This window comes from Panthera pardus, unplaced genomic scaffold (genome assembly GCF_024362965.1).
Source record: "Panthera pardus isolate Hobbes unplaced genomic scaffold, ASM2436296v1 HiC_scaffold_6, whole genome shotgun sequence".
Classification (NCBI taxonomy): domain Eukaryota; kingdom Metazoa; phylum Chordata; class Mammalia; order Carnivora; family Felidae; genus Panthera; species Panthera pardus.
Genome location: NW_026526991.1, coordinates 86811041 through 86835158, shown reverse-complemented (window position 1 = coordinate 86835158; position 24118 = coordinate 86811041). Strand labels below are relative to the sequence as shown.

At 45.3% G+C, this 24118-nt stretch overlaps 2 protein-coding genes across 2 annotated transcripts in view; both read right to left on the bottom strand.

Annotated features, from left to right (window-relative positions):
- LOC109268710 (cationic amino acid transporter 3-like) overlaps positions 1–24118 on the bottom strand; it is a 215065-nt gene that overhangs the window by 42987 nt on the left and 147960 nt on the right. The window lies entirely within an intron of this gene.
- On the bottom strand, positions 2933–6769 carry LOC109268711 (cationic amino acid transporter 3-like). The gene is given in 2 exon segments (XM_053895786.1): positions 2933–4683; positions 4686–6769. Coding segments are annotated over 2 exon segments (1761 nt in total). The 5' UTR covers positions 5683–6769; the 3' UTR covers positions 2933–3919.

Here is a 24118-nt window from a genome sequence, read left to right as displayed (position 1 = left end):
TTCAAAATTTTAATAGACCCATAACCAGTAAAGAAATTGAATTAGTAATCAAAAATCTCCCAAAAAAAACTGGAGTCCAGGGCCAGATGGCTTTCCAGGGGAATTCTACCAAACATTTAAGGAAGAGTTAACACCTATAATCTTAAAACGGTTCCAAAAATTAGAAATGGAAGGAAAACTTCCAAACTCATTCTATGAAGCCAGCATGACCTTGATTCCAAAACCACACAGAGACCACACTAAAAAGGAGAACTACAGACCAATTTCCCTGATTAACATGGATGCAAAAATCCTCAACAAGATATTAGCCAACCGGATCCAACAATACATTAAAAAATTATTCACCATGACCAAGTGGGATTTATACCTGGGATGCAGGGTTGGTTGAATATCAGCAAAACAATTAATGTGATTCATCACAGCAATAAAAGAAAGGACAAGAACCATATGATCCTCTCAATAGATGCAGAGAAAGCATTTGACAAAATACAGCATCCTTTCTCAATAAAAACCCTCAAGAAAGTAGGGGTAGAAGGGGCATACCTCGAGTTCATAAAAGCCATATGTGAACGACCCAACGCTAATATCATGCTCAAAGGGGAAAAACTGAGAGCTTTCCCCCTAAGGTCTGGAACAAGACAGGGATGTCCACTCTCACCACTGTTATTCAACATAGTATTGGAAGTCTTAGCCTCTGCAATCAGACAACACAAAGAAATAAAAGGCATCCAAATCAGCCAGGAGGAGGTCAAACTTTTACTCTTCACAGATGACATGATAATCTATATGGGAAAGCCAAAAGATGCCACCAGAAAACTGCTAGAATTGATTCACGAATTCAGCAAAGTTGCAGGATATAAAATCAATGCACAGAAATTGGTTGCATTCCTATACACCAACAATTAAGTAACAGAAAGAGAAATCAAGGAATTGATCCCATTTACAGTTTCACCAAAACCCATAAAATATCTAGGAATAAATCTAACCAAAGAGGTGAAAAATCTATACACTGAAAACTATAGAAAGCTTATGAAAGAAATTGAAGACACACACACACACACACACACACACACACACACACACAAAGGAAAAAGATTCCATGCTAAAAATAGAACTACCCTACGACCCAGCAATTGCACTACTAGGCATTTATCCACGGGATACAGGTATGCTCTTTCAAAAGGACACATGCACCCCCATGTTTATAGCGGCACTATCAACAATAGCCAAAGTATGGAAAAAGCCCAAATGTCCATTTATGGATGAATGGATACAGATGTGGTATATATATACAGTGGAGTATTACTCGGCAATCAAAAAGAATGAAATCTTGCCATTTGCAACTACGTGGATGGAACTGGAGGGTATTATGCTAAGTGAAGTTAGAGAGGGACAAAAGTCATATGATTTCACTCATAGGATTTTAAGAGACAAAACAGGTGAACATAAGGGAAGGGAAACAAAAATAATATAAAAACAGGGAGGGGACAAAACAGAAGAGACTCTTAAAAACTGAGAACAAACTGAGGGTTGATGGGGGGTGGGAGGGAGGGGATGGTGGGTGATGGGTATTGAGGAAGGCACCTGTTGGGATGAGCATTGGGTGTTGTATGGAAACCAATTTGACAATAAATTTCATATTTAAAAAAAAAGAAATTTAAAATGCAAATTTTAAATAATCTACATGAGTAAAAGGAACAATATTTTTTTAGGAAAAGAAGTATACATATTCTTCCTAAAATACACACAATATAAAAAATGCGTACCAAAAAAAAAAAAAAAAAAAAAAAGATCACATTGCTAGTTGGTGGTGGAAGTAAGATCACAACTTAGCTCTCAGTTGTTCATCTTCTGTGCACCAAAAGCAAACAACCGTACAGGAATTTGAAGTCCAAGAATTCAGATATTTCCAAGTAGGAGGACCAACCACAGGGATTTTCATTATGGGTAGTATGTTCAAAGCCAAAGCATTTTGTGCTCAGAGGAAAGCTCCAGCTCAAATCCACCTGCTCATGTTACTTCCCCTCTCCCCCCCCACCCCCACCCCCCCCACACACACACAGCCAAGGCTCAAGCTACACAGCCTTCTCAGTGTGCTCTGAACACTGCTTCATTTTCCTGTGCTTTTCCTCATGGTGCTCTCACTGCCTATCCTTCCCTCCTGCCCATGTGTGGCAAAATCCTATCTGTCCCTGAGAGAGTCAACTCAAATGCCATTCCTCTACAAATTCTTCTCTGATTTCACCAATCAAATCTCACTACTGTGCCAACCACAAATTATCTTCCTCCACTCTGAATTCCCAAAACACTTTATTTGTATATTACTTATGACAATACTTTATACTTTGTATTACAGCTATGCTTTACCCCTTGTATTAGAATATAAGCTCTGTAAGTAGAGGGGCCATATTTTATCTGTTTTGGGGTTTTTTTGGTCTTTTATGTTTATTTATTTATTTTTTACTGATGTATAATTAGCATAAATGTCATTATACCATTCTCAGGTGTAGAATATAATGATTCAACACTTCCACACTTTTCAAATGTTCATCAAGATAAGTATATTCTCTATTCCCTTTACCAATTTCACCCATCCCTCTACCCACTCCCTCATTGGCAATTACCAGTTTATTCCCTATATTTAAGAACATTGGGCTATTTGTTGTTGTTGTTGTTGTTGTTGTTGTTGGCTATTGTAAATAATGTGCAATAGGGGTGCCTTGGTGGTTCCATCGAATAAGCATCTCACTCTTGATTTCAGCTCAGGTAATGATCTCATGGTTCATGTGATCAAGCCCTATCTCAGGCTGCATGCTGACAGTATGGAGCCTGCTTGGCATCCTCTCTCTCTCCCTCTTCGTCTGCCCTCTCCTGCTCATGCTCCCTCTCTCTCTCAAAACAAATAAAGTTAAAAATAAAGTAAACATAGGGGTGCATATATCTTTTCAAATTTATTTAACCAAGAAGCTTTTGCTTCTTGTAAAAGGATGTAAAAGGAAACCATCGACAAAACAAAAGGGCAACCTACTAACTGGGAGAAAATACTTGCAAATAACATATCCAATAAGGGGTTAATGCCCCAAATGCAGAAAAAAAAAAACTTAAAACTAAAGAACTCAACACCAAAAAAACAAATAATCCAATTAAAAAATGGACACAGGATAGGAATACACATTTTTTCAAAGAAGACATAGAGATGGGCAGCAGACACACGAAAAGATACCCAACATCACTAATCATCAGGGAAACATAAATTAACAGAACAATGAGATATCATTTTATGCCTGTAAGAATGGCTAAAAAAGACAAGAAGAACAAGTGTTGGTGAAGATATGGGGTAAAAGTAACCCTCATGCACTATTGGTGGTAATATCAATTGATGTAGCTGCTATGGAAAACACGATGGAAGTTCCTCAAAAAATTAAATATAGAACTACCATATGAACCAGTAATTCTGCTAGTCGATATTATTTTAAATAATTTCAGCCAACACCCAACAGGGGCTCAAACACACCACCCTGAGATCAAGTGTCACATGCTCTACCAACTGAGCCAGCCAGGAACATAACCACCCATGTTCTCCCAGTACTAAATATTTAACTAAAGAAATGAAGCACTTTTTCTAGTTTCTTTTAATAATGTTTTGACCCTGTTAGCAGTTACAAACACAAATGCAAGTAGAATAATTTAAAAAAAAGGAGAAAGAGCAAAGACACATCCATTCTTTTGTAATAAATACAGAGCTCTATTAGTGTTCCCCCACAAACAATCCACAGGAGGCCTAGCTTTTCATGAGATCAAGAGTACCCTCCATTATTATGCAGGAGACCCGACTGCATTCAGGTGTAATGATGTCAAACTGAATGTACTGGCACTGTTGAGTTCAAGTCCTATAGTTTTGGCTCTAACTTAGTTGGGGTTAAGTGAACAGGCTGTACTGGATCCCATAGGCGAGGTAGACAGCAAACCCAATCAACATCCAGACAGCAAATCGGGCCCAGGTGCCACCTGTCATCTGCATCATAAGGAAAGCATTCACAAAGATGCTCAGTAGTGGGAGGAGAGGCAGAGCAGGGACCTTACAGGGAAGGGGACTGGAGCTCTGTGGCTGTCTCCAGATGACCCCAGTGATCCCAATGATGAGCACCAGGAGCACCACAACCACTGAAATCCACACTGGGTCTCCAGAAAGCAGAACTGGCCACTGGGCCAGCACCAGGCAAAGAAGAGTGAACAGCAGAGCAAGAAGTGAGGAGCAAACACGGACAACCCGGCCAGAAAGTGGAGTGGGGGTGGGGCTGCATGGAAAAAGTAGTCCCTGTAGAGTCAGCCTCTCTGCTGCAGGTCCGTTCTCCTCCTGCATCTCTGCTTCATTTCCCCAATTCCTCCTCTCAGGCTGGTATCCGCAGATGAGAACACAAATAGCCACCAGGCTATGAGTAAGCAGGATCCCAATTGAACTGAGGTCCAAAAGATCAGTGAGTCCAAAGAAGAAGGCCACGATTGGTGCAATAATGCCAAAGATCACATTTGCCATGAGAGGGGTGCATGTACCAGTTTGGACCCTGGCAAGCGCCGGGAATAGGAAGTCATCCTGTGCCATCCTGTATATCATCTGACGTATGGGGACCATAAAGCCCAAGACATTGGCCAAAAGACTACAGAGGAATCCAAAAGCTACACATAGTAGGCAGGGGCCCAGCCAATATGGAGAAATGCCTCAGGCAAGGTGCTTCCACGTTGAAACTGATAGTAAGGCACCATAAGTGTAAGTGCCACAGAGACACCAAAATACAAGAAAAAGCATATGAACAGTGAAATCACAATGCCCATGGGGATGGAACGCTGGGGATTCCGGGCTTCTTCGACTCTAGTAACAATATTGTCAAAACCAATAAATGCATAGAAACAGACAGCTGCTCCACGGAGAATCCCCTTGAAGCCAAAAGGCACAAATCCTCCAGAGCCCATATGGCCCAAGGTGGAGGTATCATTGAGTCCAGCCTTTAAGAAGTCCTTTTCTGTGAGCTTCCAGTTGTGCAGGTCCCCCTTAATGAACCCAGAGATGATGACAAAACCAAGAACCAAAATTTTCACCGATGTGATCACTTTTGTAACCATGAAAGACTGACTAAATCTCAGAGTCTGCACTTCTATGAGGAAGTATACAAGGCTCACAACAAAGAAGTTTGGATGTTCTACAAGAACACGGGGAACTTGCTGTGTGATGCTCTCATGGAGGGTGTGAGAGTTCTGGTTCCCAAGTAGAATGTCAAAAGCTAAGGTCCCAGCCTGGATCACAATGGCTGTACCAGCAACATAAGAGAGAATAAAGTTCCAGCCAGTGATGAAAGCCCAGAGTTCACCTATAGTGACATGGCTGTAGAGATATGCAGAACCAGAATGGGGAACCCGGGCACTAATCTCTGCATAGCACAGCGCAGCCAACATTGAAGATAGTCCAGCCGCCAAAAAGCAGATCACAATGGATGGTCCTGCCTGACTGGCAGCCACCTCGCCAACCAGGACATACACACCTACACCCACTGTGCTGCCCACACCCAGGGCCACTAAATTCAGAGTGTTCAGGCTTCTCCGTGGGTCATTCTCAGCCACCGGTTCCTTCAGCGTAGGTCTTCGTACCAGTTTTTGACCGAATCTACGAAGTGCCTGGCGCAGCATGCTAGCTAGAATTGAAGAAGATTCCAGGATCAGAGAGCTGTAGCAAGCTCAGGGAGCAGAGTCTGGGATCAGGTTTGTTGAGTCTGAGTTAAGCCAAGTTGTGTTGGGCCTGCATGTTTCCATGCTCAGGCTTGAAAGCTGCTACTTCATATTTCATCTGGTATGTCCTATTGCTCCATAATTCCTAAATAAACAATAAATATTTACTGAACAGTGGTGTTCAACCAACCAACCAAAGCCAAGTCCCATGTCACCTATTGCAGCACAAATATCACAGAAGTTGATATGAAAAATGTCATAGAAAAAACAACCCTGATTTCCCCTCAGAAAAAGTGCCAAATACCTTCCAACATTTTGCTTTTTACACACCACATGACACAATCTCATTTGGGTTCACCAAAGTCATGTAGTGTCATGTACTAATGAAGACACGCAGCACATGAATTTATTGTGTAATATTTCACACGCAGTGTGTTTGTGCCATGCTTATGCGTGAGTTATGTTACATTAATTCATGGACTAGAGGGCCGTGTTCCAATTACAGAATAATGTTTAAATATCATCTGAGTTTAAAATACAAATATTGGTCTCTTGGTCTTAAAACCTTTAGCTTCAATATCAGCTAGCCAAGGTCGGATGTCACTTTGGCCCCCTTTCTCTTCATTCTGTGTCATCCACTTAGCTGGACTGATGGCAAAGAATGTGCAGTCTAATCCTTCCCTTTACCCACTTAGGGCCACAGGGGGCACTGTGAGAAGAGAGAAAGAGAGAGAGAGGGTCAGTGTCCTCATAACTACCTGTAAGAACTAGAGGACAAAGCTATCTGATAAGAAAACACTCAAAAATGAGTGCAGAGCCAACAAGGAACCATTACTAAGTAGGGAGAAGACCCAGAAAGGTGGTTTTATGAATGCTGACATTAATAAACCTCACCCAAAGCTACAAGGCAAAATTCATTACAATTTTTACATCCACAGTCATGGGAGTGTGATGAGCAGGGAGAAAAAAAATAAGTCACCTAGCTCAGTAACTCACAAGCAAACAATTCCTTCTGTCTCTTCCCTCTCTGGGTTCCAGGAGAGAAGGTGAGCTCACTTCTGCAGATACTCTCCTCCCTGGCCACACTGTCCTCTAAAAACACCTTGCACCATCTGTGTGATGTCAGCTACTGTAGCCTGGAAAATCTTCCCTGTTCTGTGAGCTTGTATTAAAACACTCACTTATAAGTAACAATTTTTTGCAAGGAGTTATTTTTGACTCTCAAACCAAAGTGTGAATATGCAAAATACATTTTATTTTCTTTAATGTTTTTTTTTTAATTTATTTTTGAGACAGAGAGAGCGCGAGCAAGGGAGGGGGAGAGAGAGGGGAAACAGAGGAACCCAAGCAGGCTCCGTGCTGACAGCAAAGAGCCTGATGTGGGGCTGCAACTCGTGAGCTCTGAGGTCATGACCTGAGCCAAACTCCAGCAGTTAGCCTACTGAACCACCCAGGAACCCCTACAAAATACATTTTCTTAATGAATGAAACTGCATGTGGCTCCTCCTTCACCCTCCTCCCCTGCTGCTATTCAAATGGCCCCTCCTCAAGGAGAGAAAAATCTGGGTGAACAATTCATAGCCATGCCCCAGAAATGAGTAGTAGAGAACAGAGAAAACAAAATCATGCAGCCCCCATTTCCCTCCCTAATTGGTTTTGAGAGAATTTTAGGAAATCTTGCCAGAGATTTTTAAAGACAGAAAGAGGAAGTCAAAATTAAAAAGTCTTCTCCAATAGATGGTCAAAACGAACCCTTGGGAAATGGGTCAGACCTTCTGTGTACAAATCCATCCAGACTGTTTATTTGCCACCCACCAGTTCCAATGTTATGATTTACCAACCAGCTGACAAGATAGATTAGGAGGGTCAGTTCTTAACTCATGGAACTTTCTACACTATGAATGTGATTGATGTGTCCCTCACCCATCCCCAGGCTTCATCCCTTCAGTGGTTCCCACTGTACTTCCTGCACAGTCCTTCCTTCCTTCATCATCTTACCTGTGCTAATTCCTCCAGCCTCATCCCCTGCCCAGTTCCTGTTCAAGCTGAGAAATTATACACTCACCCTGTTCCCTTCCTCTCATGCCCTCTTGGCCCCTTCATGTAGCTAACCCCCACTCTCTTTCCATTCCCAGTTCAGATGTTGCTTCTCATGAAGCAGTCTGGCAGAGGCTGAATTCCAAGTCAGTGAAAACCCATCCTGATGCAACCTAACATGATCCAGGCCAAATCTATGTAGACCAAATTCATCTACACAAATGTAGACCAAAATCTCTGTAGATGTAGACCAAAACATGTTTGCTTCCTTCCCACAATACCTATGGAATCCCTGTCACATGCACACAGCACACTAGTATTGTTGCACCATTATTTGGGTAAACAAGCAGATGCTGGTTCTCTAGAGACTGTATAGACTCCATATAATCTAGTATCATTCTGGGATGTTTGTGAACAAGGTGGATTTTCTTAGTCCCTCTGGGATAACTGCAGGAAAGACAGAGTTTAGTGCAACATTTTTCATCATTTGATAAATTTTCAGGTTATATTCAGTCAGAATCCAGTTTTGGAAGTTCTTCACATTTTTATCACACCAAAAGAAGACGATCAACTTGACAAGTCAGAAAAGCCTGAGATTCTGCTTCTCGAGGTCTTCAGAAACTAGGTGGGCTACCAAGAAGAAATAAAGTTAGATTTTCCAAATAGTAATCAGAAACAAATCTTAGAAAAGCCAGGAAGGGTGTGCAATTAAAGGATTAGAAAGTGGTGTGATACATTGATGTCAACAGTGAAAATCAATTTCTTCTCTACTTCCCCCTACAATTTTCTACTCCCTTTTCTCAACCCCGAATCATGTCAACACAGAACACCTAATAAAAGTCCTCGGGAGAGGGACTTCTAGGTGGCTCCATCAGTTAAGCTCCCAACTCTTGATTTCTCATGAGCCCAGGGTCCTGAGATAGGGCCCAGAGTTGGGCTCCATACAGATCAGGGAGTCTGCTTAAGATTCTCTCTGGGGGTGCCTGGGTGGCTCAGTTGCTTAGATGTGCATTTGACACTTGGTTTCAGCTCATGGTCAGTCAGCTCAGGTCATGACACTTCATGAGGCTGAGTGTCCTGTGGGGCTCTGTGCTGACCTACTTGGGGTTCTGTCTCCCCCTCCCTCTTCCCTTTCCCTTCTCATGCTCTCTCTCTCTCAAAATAAATAACCTTAAAAAAAGATTTTCTTTGCCCCTCACCTCCCACTCTCTCTCTCTCTTTCTCTCTAAAATTAAAACAAAAAATTTAATCCTCAGGAGAAAGCATTAGAAGAAATCCACCTGTCTATCCACATTATTTTCCAAATTACAGCTGTAATGTAGCATAGATTTTGTCTACATTAAGGACTGATCCACACTCATTTTTTCCCAAGAAACCTTGCTAAACAGCTTTGTTTTTCCCCCAAATCCTTATTTTCCTTGTAAGCACAGAATCTAGATCCATCCAGTGTCCAATTTCTCACTAGACTCTTTCTCCACTTTTACTAGCACTTGTGAGTGGTCAGAGCCCTTGGCTCCTTCTTCCATGTACCTCCTCCTAATATAACCCTCGGTAATACACTGCATATAAGGTGTGTTAGGGAAGGCCAAGTCTCTGTCTGGTCATCTTACTTCATATCTTTAAATGTGTCCTTCTATCCTTCCTTGTAAGTACTCAGCTGTCTTTTTCTCTGTCCTCCCTCAACACACTGTGCTTGGTTCTTCTCACAGCCTCAGGGAGCTGCTCCACACCACCACCTGCTCCTTTGGAAAGTAAATTTGTGTTGCTTTGTTTTGTTGTAAGAAAGATACCAGATCATCTGAGTCATATGAAAGTTGTATCATACCTCAAAGTCCTGGGTTCTTATCCAAATATAGATCCATATGACTTCTCCACCAAGACCCATTTGCTTCACCCCAGCTCAGGCAGCAGAATATACAACAAGTATCCACTGACACCACTTTTTAAGGGATACTCTTTATCCCTCTTTCCTAATTCTTTTGAATCCCTTTTCGACTTTGAGACTTCTGCAATAACACAAAAAGAAGGGGTAGAGACAAGGATAACCCCAAAGAATACAATCCAGAAACCACATTTATCAATTTGGAATACACTTGGTGAAGGAAATTGACCTTTCTGCATGATTTTGCTTAAACTAAGGTTAAAATGAATCTGTCTTCTGGAAGCACATAACACATATCATTTAATAATGGAGAAAAGTTGCCCAAGAACTGCTAGAGGGAAAGAGGCCAAGAAGAAGACAACCTAGAAATAAATATTTGCCACACATAGTCAAGAAAACAGATGTCAATTATGGATAAGTGTTGTCTGAACTTCTAGTTTTGGGGTACAGCCCACAGCATACAAAGTGGTTGGGAGGGTCGAAGGGTGGAGAACAGTTTAAGACTCCAGGGGCCTTTAGAGTTGTAAATATGTTTTGTGATAACAACAAACTGCCTCTTGGAAACCCAGTGTGTTAAAGACCACTAGGCAGCTACACCCCAGGGAAACTTGGTAATCTTGCCTCCTGCAGCTCGAGCTGGCATATGAATCAATCCCCACCACAACTTTTTAAAGTTAGATAAGAAAGGCAGGGAGATAACTCCAACAGCTGTAAAAATAGATATCTAGCTCCTCTCTGGTGATGGGGAACCACCTTATCAAACCTGCCATTCTGCCAAGTCCACACCAATGTCCTCCCTAAGAATATATGACTCAGAGACTCTCAGAATCTCCAGTGATAAAGTGTGGCAAAACATGAAGGAAACATCAGAGCCAGATGGAAGAATCTTCATTCAAAGAACATGTCTAAGTGTACTCTGTGCTGGGCCCTGTGGGAAAGTCAAAGATGAGTAAAGCAAGCCCTGCACCAGGTCAGGAAGGAAAAGCAAGGAAGAAGAGCAAAGAGGTAGGAAGGATGCTGGAAGAGAAATGCCAGGAATAACCTCCCCTAACTCATATTTTCCTCAGCAGAGCTGAGAAAATTTCTGGTCTAGAGGAGAACAGAATATAGGCCTCAAAATCACTCTGACCTCTCACACTTACCTGTCCTTCCCAAACTCACAAAACCTTTGCTCTACAGCCCCCACCCCAATTCAAAGTCCAGCTTTGGTGCCATGAAATTCCCTCCATTCACATGCCGCAGGGCTTCCACAGCCAGCTATGATCCAAGCCCAGCCTTCCTGCTCTCTGGTTCTGGCTCAGTTTTCATGTCAACGCTACAAACAGGAGAAATCACTTACCCATGTGCTTTTTCTCCCTCAAAGGAGAGACACCTGAGAAGAAAATGCAAGTCAAACCCAGACACAGGTAAGGAGCTTGGCCCAGCAGAGTTAAGAATTGGAGTGGAGTTTAGACGGTACCCTCAGGGAATTGAGGCACTAGGGAGGCAGGGCCTTCTAGGAGACGGGGCCCTTGGGAGGAGGGGCCCTTGGGAGGCTGAGAGTTAGGAAGGCTGGGCCTCAGGGAGTTGGGGCCATAGGGAGACAGGGGCATCCAAAGGGTGGGAAAGGGTGAAGGAAGTGGCTTTGCTGGAATCCTGGAGGAAAGCAGGAGGTGGTTCCTTGCACCCCTCAGACAGGCCCACATGGGTCAATCAATCAGAGAGGAGATGGGGCTGGGACTCAAATATTGGAAGGAGAACAGAAAATATGTGTGTCCCTCTTTTATCCCATCATCACACCTGTAACCCTTCTTGGACATAGGAAGCTCTCAATAAAGTCATTGACTCATATTTCATCAGGTCTCACAAGAAAGTGCCTTAATCAGTGGAACTCAATTCCTTTCAATATTGCTTCCCACCCCACCCCCACTCACTCACCTCCAGCAATTCAGTATCTGCCCCCAGGAGAGTTTCCCCTGCCAAGCCTTTCAAGCAAACCAGTGACCATGGGGCCCCAGCTCGAGTCCCGTTCATTCCAACCCCTCTTCCTCCATCACATACCTTGTGTCCCTCCCTCCTTCTCACTCCCTTATCCACCCAAAGCAGCTTGGCCCCTCTTGGCCCTCTTTTCAAAGACAGGCAGTCACTAAAGAGCACTGAGCACTAGAAGGGGAGGGTCAAGGGCAGCCTGGTGGGTGGGAGGGGATTCCAGAGCTAGCAGATAAGGAGTCCCATCAGCATCTGTCAAATATGCCATTTCTCTCCAGCATCCCTGTCTCTTGCCTCCTGGCTCCTGCTAATCCATCTCCCTGCTGGGGCTGATGGACTGAGCTTAGGTGCAAAATCACGGAAACCTACCCACATAATCCTTGGTCTGCTTCAGACCCATTTTCTCCAGGAATGTCACTACTCCTGCAGATTTTCCGTGAAAACTCCAAAATTCTGGGAAGCTGAGGTTGCAGATGGAACCCAAGGAGGAAGAGAAATTGCACTCTCTGCTCAATATGTTGATCTCAGCCCCTTGTCTCCACCACACATCCCCAAAAGTAGAGGTTAAATCTTCAGGCAATGGTAAAGAGGGTGAAATCTTAGGAAGAATATCCCAGCCTTAAGGAGACCATGAGTGTCTCCAGAAACCAGGAGAGATGAGGGGGAAAGATGAGGTTAGAGAAGCAAAGGTCCCTTCTTCTGATATAGACAATTTCCACCATGAGGCAAGGGACTTGGCCAGGAGGACTTGAGCAGAACCTTCTCAGTAGAGACCTGCGATAGACTTGGTGGCCACAAGAGGGTGGCAGAGAAGGGGTCTCTCTCCCTGCCCTCTCAGAGCCAGCCCTGAGCCCTGGGTGCTGAGATAGGGCTGGGCTGCAGGCTGGAGGAGTCCTTGGCTCCAGCATGAACCCATGAATTTCTGAATTCAGGAAATTCCTCTTACAGCCTTCCCACTAGCATCCCATATTGTCTTTGGTCCCTGAAATGCCATCACTCATCCTGTCCCCTTCCCTTTTCTGGTCCCCCCATCCCAGTTGGGCTGCAGGCACAGAAGGGCCACATGGCTTTTCCTTTATGGTTATCCAGCAGGTGACATCCCAGCTCACAAAGGTGATGCTTCACAGGGTCCCACCTGATGGCTAGAGCCAGAACTGGATCCATGTTTTCTTGATTCCCAATTCAGGGGTCTTCCCATCTGTTCTGACTGCTGCTTCTAAAAGAAAAGCACACTTCATAGGCCCCAGTGGGAAGCCTGCTCACAACCTTGGATTAAATAACCCGTCAAAGCTACATCCTTCCTCATGTGATACATGTTTACATATATCACTGATGTACACAGGACTGTTAACCACAGAGCACAGACACATACACAACAAACACCATGCAGTGCACACACTCACCTCAACACACACACCCCTCTGCCCCTCAGAGTCCCACAGCCCCTGCCCCTATCTTCCTACTTCCTGGGTTGCAAGAGAAACTTCTCTTCATTCATTATTTTCTCTTTGTCCTGTGTTTGCAGAGGCTCTTCAGAGTTATAGACAGAAATGTGCTTTTCCTGTTCTAATCTTGTTCCCTCCCACCACAGCCCTGTACACATGGAGAGGAGGGGCCATTCAGGGTCCTCAACTCTCTTCCCAGGGATCCTCTCTATCAGGCCCTTCAATGCTCCTTGCTCCTCCCATCCCTCTTCTCACCTACTGACTCCTCCAGATCTTTCCTGCTGCCACTGACCTTCGTTTAACCTCAAAAGCTGGGTCTACTAGGGAGGTGACACTGAAAGGAGAGAGAAGGAAGAATAGGAGGGACAGGGTAGAAAACCTAACTACAGACCAAGGGAAGGCTCTGTCCTGTTCCCTTTACCCTCAGCTGGGAACTTCTGGCTTGAGTATGACCCAGTGTTCTGACTAGCCTTACTTCCTCCCCTCTCCTAGGAGCTAAGGTGAGGAAGTGATAGTAACTAGATTGAATGCATTGACTCCGTGGAATGAGGCCAGTTTGGGGGAGGGGGGCACATGTGCAAACTTGTGGACTGGTGGGTGAATATGTGCATGCAGGCGTGCCACACACAACCCCTTCTTCATAGTCCATCACACACAAGAACTCCATGTCATTCCCCAATCCAGGACTCCTTCCTTAGAAAACAAGAAGAGAAAAACATGCCAGGATTTCAAACACCTTATTCCAACTTTCCACTCATGGGGGAAACCTGAAAAGATAAAGCCCTCCCCCTTCCTTTCCCTCTTGCCATGTGCCTCCTAATATACTCTGGTGTTTGCATTTTCCCCTTGGACCCTCTGGGTGCAGCTCCCACACACCTTCCCCAGAATGGAAGAGGCAGCAGACAGAGCCTCCTCCTTGCTAAGGACTGAGACAAATGCCAATCACCTTTAGGGGCTCTCAAGGTGCCCATTCTACTATAAATTCCTGAGGTCAAAACCATTCTGATATTATCACATACATAAATGAGCATACCAGGTAGCAGGGGAACAACTTATAAGGCAACCAGATGACAGAGACAGGAATTGTCTTCATTTTCCAGAGCCAAGTCCGTGGGGCTGGAGCCACACACAGCATTACGGTTTAATTTAACACAGTAAGGTGAGTGGCAGCAAAAGAGGCAAGGGAGAAATGGTACCTCAGAGGGAGGGTGCCTGGACACAGCTCCCACCCTGCACCCGCAGAGCCAGGACTCCTGGCCAAGATGTCCAAGCAGTGACAGGGAAAACGGAGGGGTGATGGTCAGGAGGATTCGGTGATTCTCAGCCCCTAATAATGGGTGCTGGGTTGGGTGGTCGGGATGGAGGAGGAGGTATCATCATGGGGCTTATGAGAGACTGGGATTTTGGTGCCTGGAGAGAAAACGGCTCAAAGGGACTCTGGGCGAGACCAGAAGGACTCAGGCTGATTGAGACAAACACTGCCTCCCCTCTTCCCTCCCCAATATACCCACTCTACAGAAGACAATAACAAGGGCCATGATGGAACTCAGCTTCCCCTCCCCCCAGCACCTGTGAACCTGAAGCCCAAGCAGAGAGAGTTCTCCAGGGTGTGAACCACTCTGTCCCATGGTCTTCATCTCCACAGACCCAGTGGGGCAGGAGAGAGGAGGAGGTAGGAGAAACTGAGGCAGAACTGCCCTTCCTCAGAACCTTCCTTACAGGGTCCTTCCTCTTGCCTCCTTCCCATCTGCAGTTCTTCTGGGTATATGGAGGTTCTCTCCACTTCCAGTGTTCCAGGCAGGACTGCGGTTAGACCACAGAAGGGACTTACCAGATTAGCATCTTGCCCATAGCCACACTCAGACTGGAGTAGGGAAGGCTGAGGAAACTGGGCTTTTCTGAATAAGCACAAGGAGCATGATGAGATCAAGCAGCCTGGGGATGGGGGAGGAACCATTCACTGGGACCTGAGGCATTGTAAAATTGGGCAATTGTCACAAGTAGTGGCATCCCAATACTCTTTGGAATTTATTGGGAAGTTCTCAGGTCAGATATCACCTCCTCCTGCTTTAGTTTCAGATTGTTTCCCTTTTAGGGTACTTTTGGGGAGGGGTAATTTGAATGGTAGGCTTGAGACCTGATGATAGAGTTTTAATTATCTCTCTCTCTCCATCTAGATGTGTCCTTGCTACTTGACTTTCCTCCCTGGCTTCCACTCCCAGGTCAGGTAGGAATTCAAAGGCTCCCTGAGGAAACCTCCAAAGTCCCTGCCTTCCACTCCCAGGTCAGGTAGGAATTCAAAGGCTCCCTGAGGAAACCTCCAAAGTCAATTAGCAATTTTGAGTCCTGCTTCCCTCTATTTTTTTTAACATTTATTTATTTTTGAGACAGAGAGAGACAGAGCATGAATGGGGAAGGGTCAGAGAGAGAGGGAGACACAGAATCCGAAACAGGCTCCAGGCTCTGACCGGTCAGCACAGAGCCCGACGCAGGGCTTGAACTCACAGACCACGAGATCATGACCTGAGCTGAAGTCAGACGCTTAACCGACTGAGCCACCCAGGCGCCCCAAATCCTGCTTCCCTCTAAATGCCAACCAGGTCAGCCCCCTTTCCCTTCTCAGCAAGGACCCCAGCCCTCCAGCTCTCAGTATGGCCACAAGGTGGCAACAAATGCACAGATGAGCCCAGAGCTAGGCCTGGTGCCTCACCAGAGCCAGGACCCTCTCCTCCACCCAGATATTCATCCACCTATCCTCCTCTCCAGGCAGAAGGCCAACCCCAAGGGTTAGGAAAGAGAGCTTGCTGAGAGAACTCAGGCTTTGGGGATAGGTGGGCTGTGTAAGGAGGGAGTGGAAGATGGAAAGGGAAGGTGTAAGAGAAGCCTGAGTGGAAAACAGGTCTGCAGAGACCCAACCAGGAAGCAGGTAATCAGGTGCAGTGTGAAGCCCAAGTTGAGAAATCATAGTTGGACTGCCTGCCACTCCCCACACCTGACCCAGCATCCCAGGGGCTCCAGGGCAGCAGCTCCAGAGGTCTGTTAACTGGGTCAGAGGCAACAAGGAAAAAGGAGGATACAGACCTGGGGGTGAGGCCTAAACCCCAATTAAACACTAAAATACAGACAGGGAAGAATCTGCACTGCCACCTCCCTACTTGGAGTGAAACCCAATTGGACATCATTATCTCTGCTATTCCCAGAAAACAGAGAACAGGGAGGGATTCAGTCAATTCTCCAGTGCAGTCCTGGCCCTTCTGGTGCATGGAGCGGATCCTGGGAGGAAGGAGAAAAACAGCCCTGCCTGAGGGGAGGCAAAGGTCCATGTTGGGGGTGGAGGTTAGAGGGAGGAACAGGGACAAAGCTCACAGCCAGGAAAGAGGAAGAGACCAGAACAAGGAAAGGCCTGCAGGTACCCTTTCCAGTGGTTTAGAAAGAAACTGTGGGATCCAGAACCAGGAGAGTTAATCACGGAAGACTTCCCAGAGGAGGAGATTATAGGACAATTTTGCAAAGGACTGGGAGGCTAATCTGCAGGAAGAGGAGGAGAGGGGATGGTTCAGACTGAGGTCAGACCATAAGCCTAGAGCAGTGTGGGGAGGACTGAACACTGCTATGGATGCCCAGCAGGAGCTAAAACATTAGATGCTGGGAGCCTGTGGAGGGAGACAAGGAAAGAGAAGGAATAGGTTTCATTAGATGGGAGGCTGAGAAGCCCAGCAGGAAGGCTGGAAAGGAGTCACTAGAGGAGGAGGAAGGAAGATATCACCCCAGTCTAGCTAAAGTCTTTCTCCCCTTCTTTCCATCTAATAAAGCCAAGAGAATGGGAACAGAGTCCACGGTCTTCCAAAGGGGAGCAAGAAGGACTCCTAGACCAAGAGTCAGGGGCAGGTTTTCCAGAGGCAGCCATCACGTAGCAGGGGACACTGAGTGTTCCCTCCTGCAGGGCCTCTGGCTCCTGTCTGTAAAGTGACAGTGTTGCACCTGGTGGCCTCTGAACTTCCTTCTCTGAATCTGCCCTGGTGATCATGTCCTTCCTGTCCAGGGAAGGTCTGACCCATCTGTGATCCACCAGCTTTACCCAACCATCCTCTCAGTGTCCCTACACCCTGAACCCACTTCCCTATCCAGAAGAAACTACTCCCATGCTTGGGGGAGGGGGTTCTGGGCTCCTCCAAGTGGGATCCTGCTCCAGTCCTTCCAGACAACCCACCACCCTGACTATCTCTAAGTTTCCATCAGGCATTGCCCCATCCTGGTTCCTCCACCTCCCTGCCCTGCCCATCCCCATCCCTCTGACCCCCTACACTGCCCCCCTCCCACTCTGTCCCCTCCCACCTTCACCACCTTCCATTCCACCCAGCTTGCCTCCCCTCCTGGCTCACCTCCCAAGACAACCCCACCTCCCAGGGGGCTCGACCTTCCTATTACCTCCATCTCTCCACCCTGCTGCATCCTACCATTTTGCCCCATTTCAAGTCATTTCTACACCTGCCTTTGCATGATTCACACCCTTCCAAATCTAGGGAGTAGAACAGGGCTTAGAACCCAATGAAAGGATGGAAATTTGCCCCCTTCTGTGTCCTCCTATCCTCTTCCTACTGTCTCTTCTCTCGTCCTCTGGGCAAATCCAGTCGGTTTGAAGGAGAGCTGAAGAGACCTGTCTCCATCAGCAAAGTGATGGGTGGGGATGCTTAGAGGTATAGGATGTCCAAGGAAAACCTCCCAGGCAGTTCTGTCCCACCTGGGGGAACCCCTGCCCTCAGTCCATAGCTGAGCCCCACCCCAGGTTGGAAAGGACTCTTAGCAGCCCCAGTACCACGCGAGAGCCTGATTACCTAGTCACCCCAAAGCCACTCCATCTCAGGAGAGGACAGAGACAAATGGTGATTGTTCCCATCAGGTCCTTCCACCACTCGCACCTCTACTCAGGCTGGAGGGAAACTCCCTCTCAGCTCCTAGCACAGGTTCGAGTCAGAGAAAGCAATGTGTACAGCCTTTGCATCTTTTCTCCTCTGGGATTACCGATGTCTGAGAGCCTAGCAGACTCTGTGTAATTTCTCAATTACAGTGTGTGTGCAGGACAGGACTGAAGCCTCCACATATATACCAAAGATTCCCCCAGAGGTCACCTTTTTTTCCTGCCTGTTTGTTCCACGTGGTCTCCCCTTTCCCCACCACACTATGCTGAACCCCAACACTCCTGGGGAGAGGATCTTTCTCTACAGGCCCTTATTCATCCTGCTTCCTCCCTATGTCAGGCCTAGGATTTCTGCTCTAGAAAACCAGTCACACTGTCTGCTCTTGGCAGATTCTTCCTCTCCTCTCACTTTAATCTTTCTTGTTAATATAAATCATCATCCTATCCCCAGGAAGTTGTGGGACTCTCTCCCAACCTTCCCTTCCCCCACTTCTTCAGGGTCCCCATGGCATGTCCCAAATATCTAGGTTCCAGATCCCAGCCTTCAGAAGAGGCTTCTGGCCCCTGAGATCAACCCAGGGGCTGAGGAGTGTGAAGATCTGAGTGGACTGCAAGAGAAAGAATGACACACACACACAAAACCACTTTGGAGCCCTGTGCACACAGCAGGTGTGTAATAAGTGTGAAATGGCCCATTGAGAAGCTGGGCTTAGCAAGGTGAGGGAGGGTAGGGGAGAATGAATGAGGCTGGAATGGTCTGAAGTGTCTGTTCCCCATTCTCTTCCTTTCTCCTCTGGGCCTCCTGGAAAGAATGTGCTAAAAGGCAGTCCTTGAGCCTAGAGTCCTCCCTTAGCTGTAAGGGATGTCTTCCCCTCCATCCACCTCCACCCAGCCCAGCTCATGACACCAGGACACCAATCCCCAAGAGCCCAACCATTGTACCCTGTACTGCCACCCCACCAACCACATATTCTCTCTTCAGCCAGGGCTCCCACATCTCTGACCCCTCACCTTACACACCAGCCTGAATACCCCTATTCCAGCAGAATCTTAGGTGACTTCTTTGAGTTGTCTGGGTCTGTGCAATCAACTTACTAGTCTTTAAGCTTTAGCCAGGACCCTTAGCCCACATGATTGATTAACATTTCCTTGTAAAACTATGGATCGTGCATTCTTTCCTGGAAAACAACAAACACCTTCTGCACATAATGAAAAAGTAACCAGACAAACCAGACACTTTTGTTCAACCCTCCACCCACCCCTCACTAAGGAACCAGATCCCCTTGCACAACCTCAGAGTAATGAGACAACATCGGTAGCTGGTACCATGGAGTCTGCATGTAATCAAGAAATGTTAGGGACCACTATCCTCCTTTAACTGATTCACTGCCCTAGGCTCCTTTAAATACCCTTAGGCCAGGCAGAAAACTCAGAGATTCTTTCGACAAGAGTCTGCCTTCTCCCCAGGTGGCTGGCTCCTGAATAAAGCTCATATTATTTCCAATCAAAACTCTTGTCTTGGGCACCTGGGTGGCTCAGTCGGTTGAGTGCCACACTTCACCTCAGGTCATGATCTCAGGGTTCGTGGGTTCAAGCCCCCCGTTGGGCTCTCTGCAGTCAGTGTAGAACCTGCTTCAGATTCTCTGTTCCCCTCTCTCTGCCCCTCCCTCCTCTCAAAAATAAATAAACATTAAAAAAAACAAAAGCTTCTTCTCTTGAGTATTGACTTTTGCAGTGATGCACAGCTGAATGTACATGTAGTTAACAAATTTTCAGGAGTCAGCCTGGAGCCACTGCCCCTAGGGTGTCAAATTCCCTGGAAATCTAAATTGGAGCAGTTGGGGGGGGGGGGGGCGCGCCTGGGTGGCTCTGTCGGTTGAGTGTCTGACTTCGGCTCAGGTCATGATCTTGCAGTCCGTGAGTTCGAGCCCCGCTTCGGGCTCTGGGCTGATGGCTCAGAGCCTGGATCCTGCTTCAGATTCTGTGTCTCCCTCTCTCTCTGCTCCTCCCCTGCTCACATGCTGTCTCTCTCTCAAAAATAAGTAAAAATTAAATCTTTTTTTTTTATTGGAGCATTTGGCCTGCACCAGGCCAGGGCTTCCTCCTTTGTCTCCTGGGCTATTAACTTGGAGGACTGAAGGATATTAGCTGTTCCAGGTTAGTTGCTCTCCAGGAGGGAATCTGAGGGATCTGTCTGTGTAGCTGCCCAGAGTACTTTTTGTCTCAGGGGAAATTGTCTGCTAATTCCAGACCATGCTAGCTGTCAATGTTGCATTTTGGTTGGAGTGCAAAGGAAGGAGCATTTGGGGAAGCTGAGGAAATTCAAGACCAGGTAAGTCCCTCAGAGTGCACACTGATACAAGTTTCTCATTCATGAAGCACTGTGTGCTTTTGTTTTGCTGTCCATGTCTTTCCCATTAGAAGGGCATGGCTTTCAGGAGAAACTAAAAGAGACTTGAATAATGGTCAATTTAGTTGGAATTTGGAAAAAATCTGTTTTGATGTGCTTGTGGGGGGAGGGGGTTGTTGTGTTGTGTTAAATGTGTGTATACTGGGAATTTCCATCTCTACCCCACCAATTAACCCACTAGACTGAATTTTGTTTTTGTTTTTGTTTTTGTTTTTAATTTTTTTAACGTTTTTTATTCATTTTTGAGACAGAGAGAGACAGAGCATGAACAGGGGAGGGGCAGAGAGAGGGAGACACAGAATCTGAAACAGGCTCCGGGCTCCGAGCTGTCAGCACAGGGGCCCGACGCGGGGCTCGAACTCACGGACCGCGAGATCGTGACCTGAGCCGAAGTCGGCGCTCAACCGACTGAGCCACCCAGGCGCCCCAAGACTGAATTTTGAATAAGCGGAAGGAATATAGACAGGAACCTGTAACTAAGAAAGAGATAAGCTTTATTCTAATACTACCTTGTCATGTATGTTAAGCTCAGAGGTAAGATGGCCATTAAATGGCTCTCTTGGATCTCTCTTTTACATTGGATTGCCTCCAAGTAGGGAGTTTGGTTTGTTTAAATCAGCAGAACTCTGACTTTGTGGGAGGGAAAAGAAACTAGAGAAACATTGGTTTAGTAGGTCAAGAGCCCTACTTTTGGGCCAACAGAAGTACTCAAGGCATCATTGTTTCCACTGTGTTGTTTCTGAACTTTTCCCCAGTAAGATGGGATACTCCTTCTATTCCCAAAGAAATTTCATTAGGACATATTTAAAATATATGGTGTAGAGGACTGAAAAGCAATCAGAGAAAAACCCTGTTGTGCAGGAGGGATAGACAGGAGACCAAAAGAAAAAAAGGAATGTTAGTCCAAACTTTGCATTTGCCTCTGGCCTTTCTAGAGGCACCTTTCACCTCTACCTCATCCTTTTCCTCCTGTTTCTGTACTAGCATGTGTGCAGCTTACTTACAAAGCTCCTCTGCCATCCTCAGTGCCTGGGGCAGCATGGATTCCCTCTCCTCCTACCTCTCTATCAAGGAGCAAAGCACCCCAATCTGTTGGACCCCCTCCTTACAAGATTCAAGCTAAGTCCCTCCCAAATCAACATGAAGGGGCCCATGGGCTACCTTGGACTTAAACTGCACACTTCAGATTACCCTAGTTTCCCCAGGTAAAAATTGCCAGTAGGAAACAAATTGATTAACTTTTCATGTACACAGGTGCAAAATATTCCATTATTAAAGCTAATAAGCATGTCATTAGCATTCTCAACATTAAATATAAAACCTTTATTCTATCAAGTTTTAGTAAAAGTCAAAGGCGGTCCTGTTATTTCTGTCAGCAAAAAGGTGGCTTAAAATAATGGTTACTTGTGTCTGTGTCATAAAGTTTCATAAAGTTTTTTCATAATTGTTAAGAAGAAGTAAGTTTAATAAATAAAAAAGTTTATGGCTTTCAAAATATTGGTAATCTGAAATTTTAAATTTGTGCTAAGGTAAATGAAAAATTGAGTTGAGTTCACTGGCTAAGTATTCTCCAAATAAAACAGGCACTAAAACATTGGTTACTGAACAGAGGTTTATCTGCTTTGACCTTTTTATTTCAAAGAAACTGAAGATACTTGACTCTGTTGGTAAACATCCTTTATGCTTTTTAAAGATTGCACTCTGGAAAAGCATATGTTTATAGAAATAATAAAATATACTCATAAACTTCCAATCTGAAGTATTCTGGTATTATAGACAGTTCACCTTTGTTTACTGCTTAATTTTCCTTGGAGACTAAGGTTTCTAAGAGTTAAAATTGTACTACATGTCATTAAGACCGATGGAAATGAGGAGAACAACTCAATATGTAGGAAAGTAGGAGATGTATAAGGAAGGTATAAGAAGTGAGAAAACATTTTTTGGGGGGTGCCTAGGTGGCTCAGCCGGTCAAGTGTCTGACTTTGATTTTGGCTCAGGTTATGCTTTCACAGTTTGTGGAATTGAGCCCCAAGTCGGGCTTTGCACTAACAGCAAAGGGCCTGCTTGGGGTTCTCTTGCTCCCTCTCTCTCTCTCTGCCCTTCCCCTGTTCTCTCTGTCTCTGCCTCTCTGTCTCTCAAAATAAATAAAAATAAACTTAAAAAGAAGAAATGAGAATACATTTTTTGTTAATGTGAAAAAAGTAATTTTGTCCTAAAATGAGACTGGTTATTTAGATAAAGCTTTTGGACAAAATCTGAATGAAAAAGAAAGTTGTAGGCTTGTGAAGGGAAAGCTTTGGAAAATAATTTTATGTATGGTTAGGACTAACTCATATTGAAAGGAATGGATTTTGTTTTTTTTTTGTTTTTGTTTTTTATATATTTTTTTTAATATATGAAATTTACTGTCAAATTGGTTTCCATACAACACCCAGTGCTCATCCCAAAAGGTGCCCTCCTCAATACCCATCACCCACCCTCCCCTCCCTCCCACCCCCCATCAACCCTCAGTTTGTTCTCAGTTTTTAACAGTCTCTTATGCTTTGGCTCTCTCCCACTCTAACCTCTTTTTTTTTTTTTTTTCCTTCCCCTTCCCCATGGGTTTCTGTTAAGTTTCTCAGGATCCACATAAGAGTGAAACCATATGGTATCTGTCTTTCTCTGTATGGCTTATTTCACTTAGCATCACACTCTCCAGTTCCATCCACGTTGCTACAAAAGGCCAGATTTCATTCTTTCTCATTGCCACGTAGTATTCCATTGTGTATATAAACCACAATTTCTTTATCCATTCATCAGTTGATGGACATTTAGGCTCTTTCCATAATTTGGCTATTGTTGAGAGTGCTGCTATAAACATTGGGGTAAAAGTGCCCCTATGCATCAGGACTCCTGTATCCCTTGGATAAATTCCTAGCAGTGCTATTGCTGGGTCATAGGGTAGGTCTATTTTTAATTTTCTGAGGAACCTCCACACTGTTTTCCAGAGCGGCTGCACCAATTTGCATTCCCACCAACAGTGCAAGAGGGTTCCTGTTTCTCCACATCCTCTCCAGCATCTATAGTCTCCTGATTTCTTCATTTTGGCCTCTCTGACTGGCGTGAGGTGATATCTGAGTGTGGTTTTGATTTGTATTTCCCTGATGAGGAGCGACATTGAACATCTTTTCATGTGCCTGTTGGCCATCCGGATGTCTTCTTTAGAGAAGTGTCTATTCATGTTTTCTGCCCATTTCTTCACTGGGTTATTTGTTTTTCAGGTGTGGAGTTTGGTGAGCTCTTTATAGATTTTGGATACTAGCCCTTTGTCCGATATGTCATTTGCAAATATCTTTTCCCATTGCGCTGGTTGCCTTTTAATTTTGTTGGTTGTTTCCTTTTCTGTGCAGAAGCTTTTTATCTTCATAAGGTCCCAGTAATTCACTTTTGCTTTTAATTCCCTTGCCTTTGGGGATGTGCCGAGTAAGAGATTGCTACGGCTGAGGTCAGAGAGGTCTTTTCCTGCTTTCTCCTCTAAGGTTTTGATGGTTTCCTGTCTCACATTCAGGTCCTTTATCCATTTTGAGTTTATTTTTGTGAATGGTGTGAGAAAGTGGTCTAGTTTCAACCTTCTGCATGTTGCTGTCCCGTTCTCCCAGCACCATTTGTTAAAGAGACTGTCTTTTTTCCATTGGATGTTCTTTCCTGCTTTGTCAAAGATTAGTTGGCCATAAGTTTGTGGGTCTAGTTCTGGGGTT